The 7,500-nt window shown below is 58.1% G+C and overlaps 1 protein-coding gene across 1 annotated transcript in view; it reads left to right on the forward strand.

The window, feature by feature from the left end:
* LOC138859845 (uncharacterized abhydrolase domain-containing protein DDB_G0269086-like) overlaps positions 1-7,500 on the forward strand; it is an 8,361-nt gene that overhangs the window by 180 nt on the left and 681 nt on the right. Inside the window, exons 1-8 of the mRNA XM_070116145.1 lie at positions 1-8; positions 108-335; positions 5,200-5,329; positions 5,608-5,778; positions 6,221-6,493; positions 6,646-6,873; positions 7,102-7,236; positions 7,443-7,500. The exon at positions 1-8 is cut by the window's left edge and continues 180 nt beyond it; the exon at positions 7,443-7,500 is cut by the window's right edge and continues 83 nt beyond it. Coding sequence (XP_069972246.1) covers positions 1-8; positions 108-335; positions 5,200-5,329; positions 5,608-5,778; positions 6,221-6,493; positions 6,646-6,873; positions 7,102-7,236; positions 7,443-7,500 — 1,231 coding nt within the window. The remainder of the gene's footprint in view (positions 9-107; positions 336-5,199; positions 5,330-5,607; positions 5,779-6,220; positions 6,494-6,645; positions 6,874-7,101; positions 7,237-7,442) is intronic.

A 7,500-nucleotide genomic window follows, 5' to 3' on the forward strand; every position in this document is an offset into this window, starting at 1 on the left:
GGAAGCCAGTAGGCTGACCGTGCTATCCAGTTGATAGGCGGCTAGTTCCATGCAGGGCTGCGCTCCGCTGTTGATGAAACCTTTTGCAACGTTTCCTCTCAAACAAGCCGGGTTTTCGCCGTGGACTTCACCGTGGTGTTTCCGCCCCACTTCCTTGACCCAGAGATCCTGCAGCAGTCTCTGTTCGATGAGATGGTGGATGCTCAGGTGGACAGGCAAAACTTAAGTGTTAAGTGCACTACAGCTACTGTGACACACTGTGACATCACTACCATCGTCGTGACCCAGGAAGTCGCCTATGAGCCAGAGAAGGAGAACCAGGAAGTCACCCTTGAGCCCGAGAAGGAGACCCTGGAAGTCGCCGAAGAGCCCGAGAAGGAGACCCAGGAAGTCGCCCTTGAGCCCGAGGAGACACAGGAAGTCGCCCTTGAGACCGAGAAGGAGACCTAGGAAGTCACCCTTGAGCCCGAGAAGAAGACCCTGGAAGTCGCCGAAGAGTCCGAGAAGGAGACCCAGGAAGTCGCCGAAGATCCCCAGAAGGAGTCCCAGGAAGTCGCCGAAGAGCCCGAGAAGGAGACCCAGGAAGTCGCCGAAGAGCCCGAAAAGGAGACCCAGGAAGTCGCCCAAGAGTCCGAGGAGACCCAAGAAGTCGCCCAAGAGTCCGAGAAGGAGACCCAGGAAGTCGCCCAAGAGCCCAAGAAGGAGACCCAAGAAGTCACCGAAGAGCCCGAGAAGGAGACCCAGGAAGTCGCCCGGGAGCCCGAGAAGGAGACCCAGGAAGTCGCCCAGGAGCCCGAGAAGGAGACCCAGGAAGTCGACCTTGAGCCCGAGAGGACGCTCCTCCACTTCGTTCCTCCTAGGACGAAGTGGAGAGTCATCCAGGCCCACTTCCAGGTATCCTCTGAGCCCGAGGAGACCCAGGAAGTCGCCCTTGAGCCCGAGAAGGAGACCCAGGAAGTCGCCGAAGAGCCCGAGAAGGAGACCCAGGAAATCGCCCAAGAGCCCGAGAAGGAGACCCAGGAAGTCGCCCTTGAGCCCGAGAAGGAGACCCAGGAAGTCGCCGAAGAGCCCGAGAAGGAGACTCAGGAAGTCTCCGAAGAGCCCGAGAAGGAGACTCAGGAAGTCGCCGAAGAGCCCGAGAAAGAGACCCAGGAAGTCGCCCAAGAGCCCGAGAAGGAGACCCAGGAAGTCGCCGAAGAGCCCGAGAAGGAGACACAGGAAGTCGCCGAAGAGCCCGAGAAAGAGACCCAGGAAGTCGCCGAAGAGCCGGAGAAGGAGACTCAGGAAGTCCCCCTTGAGCCCGAAAAGGAGACCCTGGAAGTCGCCGAAGAGCCCGAGAAGGAGACCCAGGAAGTCCCCCTTGAGCCCGAAAAGGAGACCCTGGAAGTCGACGAAGAGCCCGAGAAGGAGACCCAGGAAGTCGCCGAAGAGCCCGAGAAGGAGACCCAGGAAGTCGACCTTGAGCACGAGAAGGAGACCCAGGAAGTCGCCCTTGAGCCCGAGAAGGAGACCCAGGAAGTTGCCCTTGAGCCCGAGAAGGAGACCCTGGAAGTCGCCGAAGAGCCCGAGAAGGAGACCCAGGAAGTCGCCGAAGAGCCCGAGGAGGAGACCCAGGAAGTCGCCCAAGAGCACGAGAAGGAGACCCAGGAAGTCGCCCAAGAGCCCGAGAAGGGGACCCAGGAAGTCGCTCAAGAGTCCGAGAAGGAGACCCAGGAAGTCGCCCAAGAGCCCGAGAAGGAGACCCAGGAAGTCGCCGAAGAGCCCGAGAAGGAGACCCAGGAAGTCGACCAAGAGCCCGAGAAGGAGACCCAGGAAGTCGCCTAGGAGCCCGAGAAGGAGACCCAGGAAGTCGCCGAAGAGCCCGAGAGGACGCTCCTCCACTTCGTTCCTCCTAGGACGAATTGGAGGTTCATCCAGGCCCACTTCCAGGTATCCTTCGAGCCCGAGGAGACCCAGGAAGTCGCCCTTGAGCCCGAGAAGGAGACCTAGGAAGTCGCCGAAGAGCCTAAGAAGGAGACCCAGGAAATCACCGAAGAGCCCGAAAAGGAGAATCAGGAAGTCGCCGAAGAGCCCAAGAAGGAGACCCAGGAAGTCGCCGAAGAGCCCAAGGAGACCCAGGAAGTCGCAGAAGAGCCCAAGAAGGAGACCCAGGAAGTCGCCGAAGAGGCCGAGAAGGAGACCCTGGAAGTCGCCCAAGAGCCCGAGAAGGAGACCCAGGAAGTCGCCGAAGAGCCTGAGAAGGAGACCCAGGAAGTCGCCGAAGAGCCCGAGAAGGAGACCCAGGAAGTCGCCGAAGAGCCCGAGAAGGAGACCCAGGAAGTCTCCGAAGAGCCCGAGAAGGAGACCCAGGAAGTCGCCCAAGAGCCAGAGGAGGAGACTCAGGAAGTCGCCCAAGAGCCCGAGAAGGAGACTCAGGAAGTCGCCCAAGAGCCCGAGAAGGAGATCCAGGAAGTCGCCGAAGAGCCCGAGAAGCAGACCCAGGAAATCGCCCAGGAGCCCGAGAAGGAGACCCAGGAAGTCGCCCAAGAGCCCGAGAAGGAGACCCAGGAAGTCGCCCAAGAGCCCGAGAAGGAGACCCAGGAAGTCGCCGAAGAACCCGAGAAGGAGACCCAGGAAGTCGCCTAGGAGCCCGAGAAGGAGACCCAGAAAGTCGCCCTTGAGCCCGAGAGGACGCTCCTCCACTTCGTTCCTCCTAGGACGAAGTGGAGGGTCATCCAGGCCCACTTCCAGGTATCCTCCGAGCCCGAGGAGACCCAGGAAGTCGCCCTTGAGCCCGAGAAGGAGACCTAGGAAGTCGCCGAAGAGCCCAAGAAGGAGACCCAGGAAGTCGCCGAAGAGCCCGAAAAGGAGACCCAGGAATTCGCCCAAGAGTCCGAGAAGGAGACCCAGGAAGTCGCCCAGGAGCCCGAGAAGGAGACCCAGGAAGTCGCCCAAGAGCCCGAGAAGGAGACCCAGGAAGTCGCCCAAGAGCCCAAGAAGGAGACCCAGAAAGTCGCAAAGGAGCCCGAGAAGTAGACCCAGGAAGTCGCCCTTGAGCCCGAGAGGACGCTCCTCCACTTCGTTCCTCCTAGGACGAAGTGGAGGGTCATCCAGGCCCACTTCCAGGTATCCTCCGAGCCCGAGGAGACCCAGGAAGTCGCCCTTGAGCCCGAGAAGGAGACCTAGGAAGTCGCCGAAGAGCTCAAGAAGGAGACTCAGGAAGTCGCCCTTGAGCCCGAGAAGGAGACTCAGGAAGTCGCCGAAGCGCCCAAGAAGGAGACCCAGGAAGTCGCCGATGAGCCCAAGGAGACCCAGGAAGTCGCCGAAGAGCCCGAGGAGACCCAGGAAGTCGCCGAAGAGGCCGAGAAGGAGACCCAGGAAGTCGCCGAGGAGCCCGAGAAGGAGACCCAGGAAGTCGCCTAAGAGCCCGAGACGGAGACCCAGGAAGTCGCCGAAGAGGCCGAGAAGGAGACCCAGGAAGTCGCCGAAGAGCCCGAGAAGGAGACCCAGGAAGTCTCCGAAGAGCCCGAGAAGGAGACCCAGGAAGTCGCCCAAGAGCCAGAGAAGGAGACTCAGGAAGTCGCCCAAGAGCCCGAGAAGGAGACTCAGGAAGTCGCCCAAGAGCCCGAGAAGGAGACTCAGGAAGTCGCCCAAGAGCCCGAGAAGGAGACCCAGGAAGTCGCCCAAGAGCCCGAGAAGGAGACCCAGGAAGTCGCCCCAGATCCCGAGAAGGAGACCCAGGAAGTCGCCCTCGAGCCCGAGAAGGAGACCCAGGAAGTCGCCCCAGATCCCGAGAAAGAGACCCTGGAAGTCGCCGAAGAGCCCGAGAAGGAGACCCAGGAAGTCGCCGAAGAGCCTGAGGAGACCCAGGAAGTCGCTGAAGAGCCCGAGAAGGAGACCCTGGAAGTCGCCGAAGACCTCGAGAAGGAGACCCAGGAAGTCGCCCAAGAGCCCGAGAAGGAGACCCAGGAAGTCGCCCAAGAGCCCGAGAAGGAGACCCTGGAAGTCGCTCAAGAGCCCGAGAAGGAGACCCAGGAAGTCGCCCAAGAGCCCGAGAAGGAGACCCAGGAAGTCGCCCAAGAGCCCGAGAAGGAGACCCAGGAAGTCGCCCTCGAGCCCGAGAATTCATTGTAGTCGCTAGGGAACACGCGGGAAATGAGCGACTACATTCCAAGGATATTCCAATGGGAAGACAATAAGGGCAGATGGTTTAAGGCTAGAATGATGAGCGGGAGGGATGAGGAGAAGGCCGAAGAGAAGAAGAGGAAGGCCGAAGAGAAGAAGAGGAGGGCCGAAGAAAAGAAGAGGAGGGCCGAAGAGAAGAGGAAGGCCGAACAGAAGAATAGGAAGGCCGAGGAGAAAGAGACCCAGGAAATCGCCCAAGAGCCCGAGAAGGAGACCCAGGAAGTCGCCCAAGAGCCCGAGAAGGAGACCCAGGAAGTCGCCCAAGAGCCCGAGTACGAGACCCAGGAAGTCGCCCTCGAGCCCGAGAATTCATTGTAGTCGCTAGGGAACACGCGGGAAATGATGAGCGACTACATTCCAAGGATATTCCAATGGAAAGACAATAAGGGCAGATGGTTTAAGGCTAGAATGATGAGGGGGAGGGATGAAGAGAAGAGGAAGGCCGAAGAGAAGAAGAGGAGGGTCGAAGAGAAGAGGAATGTCGGTTCAAGATTAAAATGATGAGAAGAGAAGAGGAAAGCCGAAGAGAAGAAGAGGAAGGCCGAAGAGAAGAGGAAGGCCAAAGAGAAGAGGAAGGCCGAAGAGAAGAAGAGGAAGGCCGAAGAGAAGAGTAGGGCCGAAAAGAGGAAGAGGAGGGCCGAAAAGAGGAAGAGGAGGGCCGAAGAGAAGAAAAGGAAGGCCGAAGAGAAGAAGAGGAAGGCCGAAGAGAAGAAGAGGAAGGCCGAAGAGAAGAAGAGGAAGGCCGAAAAGAATTTGATTAAAAGGCTAATAAGGTAACACGCATGAAGACGAGAAGCAGAAGTGACAGCAATGCGCCATTAGGAGGACTACATTGACCAAAGCGATTAAAACCAAAGATTGTCATGAAGGGAATTAGAGGGGGGTGGTAAATGCTTTATATATATATATATATATATATATATATATATATATATATATATATATATATATATATATATATATATATATATATATATATATCTGAAGACCCAGGAAGTCGCCCGAAAAGACGCTTCTCCACTTCGTTCCTCCAAGGACGAAGTGGTGGAGGGTCCAGGCCCACTTCCAGATCACCTCCGAGCCCGAGGAGACCCAGGAAGTAGCTCTTGAGCCCGTGAAGGAGACCCAGGAAGTCGCCCTAGAGTCCGAGAAGGAGACCCTGGAAGTCATCCTTGAGCCCGAGAAGGAGACCTAGGAAGTCGCCGAAGAACCCGAGAAGGAGACCCAGGAAGTCGCCCTTGAGCCCGAGAAGGAGACCTAGGAAGTCGCCCTTGAGCCCGAGAAGGAGACCCAGGAAGTCGCCGAAGAGCCCGAGAATATATATATATATATATATATATATATATATATATATATATATATATATATATATATATATATATATATATCTGAAGACCCAGGAAGTCGCCCGAGAAGACGCTTCTCCACTTCGTTCCTCCAAAGACGAAGTGGTGGAGGATCCAGGCATACTTCCAGATCACCTCCGAGCCCGAGGAGACCCAGGAAGTAGTTCTTGAGCCCGAGAAGGAGACCCAGGAAGTCGCCCTTGAGTCCGAGAAGGAGACCCTGGAAGTCATCCTTGAGCCCGAGAATGAACCACTAGAAATCGCCCAGGTACCCGAGTAGGAGCCCGAGAAGGAGACCCAGGAAGTTGCCCTTGAGCCAGAGGAGACCCAGAAAGTCGCCGAAAAGCCCGAGAAGGAGACCCAGGAAGTTGCCCTTGAGCCCGAGAAGGAGACCCAGGAAGTCGCCGAAGAGCCCGAGAAGGAGACCCAGGATGTCGCCCTTGACCCCGAGAAGGAGACCCAGGAATTAGCCCAGGAGCCCGAGAAGGAGACCCAGGAAGTCGCCGAAGAGCCCGAGAAGGAGACCCAGGAAGTCGCCGAAGAGCCCGAGAAGGAGACCCAGGAAGTCGCCGAAGAGCCCGAGAAGGAGACCCAGAAAGTTGTCCTTGAGCTGAGAAGGAGACCCAGAGAGCCCGGGAAGGAGACCCAGGAAGTCACCGAAGAGCCCGAGAAGGAGACCCAGGAAGTCGCCCTTGAGACCGAGGAGACAGAAAGTCGCCCTTGAGCCCGAGAAAGAGACCCAGGAAGTCGCCCAAGAGCCCGAGAAGGAGACCCTGGAAGGCGCCCTTGCGCCTGAGAAGAAGTACCGGGAAGTCGCCCTTGAGCCCGAGAAGGAGACCCAGGAAGTCGCCCAAGAGCCCGAGAAGGAGACCCTGGAAGTCGCCATTGCGCCTGAGAAGGAGGACCGGGAAGTCGCCCTTGAGCCCGAGACGCACGAGAAGACCATGGAAGTCGTCCTTGAGCACGAGAAGGAGACCCAGGAAGTCGCCCAAGAGCTCGATAGGGGGGAGGGGGACGGGAGGAGCGGAAGAGGATATGAGAGAAAGAAAGAGGAAGGGGAAGAGAAAATAAAAGATGTTAAAGAGAGGGGGAGGGGACCAAGGAAGTCGTCCTTGAGCACGAGAAGGAGACCCAGGAAGTCGCCGCCGAAGAGCCCGAGAAGGAAACAGTCGCCCTTGAACCCGAGAAGGAGACCCAGGAAGTCGACGAAGAGCCCAAGAAGGAGACCCAGGAAGTCGCCGAAGAGCCCGAGAAGGGACCCCGGGAAGTCGCCCTTGAGCCCGAGAAGGAGACCCAGGATGTCGCCCTTGAGTCCGAGGAGACCCAGGAAGTCGCCGAAGAGCCCGAGAAGGAGACCCAGGAAGTCGCCGAAGAGCCCGAGAAGGAGACCCAGGAAGTCGCCCTTGAGCCCGAGAAGGAGACCCAGGAAGTCGCCCAAGAGCCCGAGAAGGAGACATAAGAAGTCGCCCTTGAGCCCGAGAAGCAGAACCAGGAAGTCGCCCTTGAGCCCGAGAAGGAGACCCAGGAAGTCGCCCTTGAGCCCGAGAAGGAGACCCAGGAAGTAACCGTGGAGCCCGAGAAGGAGACCCAGGAAGTCGCCCTTGAGCTCGAGAAGGAGACCCAGGAAGTCGCCCTTGACCCAGAGAAGGAGACCCATGAAGTCACTCTTGAGCCCGTTAAGGAGAACCATGATGTCGCCCTTGAGCCAGAGAAGGAGACCCAGGAAGTCGCCCAAGAGTCCGAAAAAGAAACAGAAAGTCCCCCTTGAGCCCGAGAAAGATCCCCAGGAAGTCGCCGAAGAGCCCAAGAAGGAGACCCTGGAAGTCGAACTTGCGCCCGAGAAGGAGACCCGGGAAGTCGCCCTTGGAGACCCAGGAAGTCGCCCTTGAGCCCGAGAAGGAGACCCAGGAAGTAACCGTGGAGCCCGAGAAGGAGACCCAGGAAGTCGCCCTTGAGCTCGAGAAGGAGACCCAGGAAGTCGCCCTTGACC

Source organism: Penaeus vannamei, chromosome 3, assembly GCF_042767895.1.
Source record: "Penaeus vannamei isolate JL-2024 chromosome 3, ASM4276789v1, whole genome shotgun sequence".
NCBI classification, from domain to species: domain Eukaryota; kingdom Metazoa; phylum Arthropoda; class Malacostraca; order Decapoda; family Penaeidae; genus Penaeus; species Penaeus vannamei.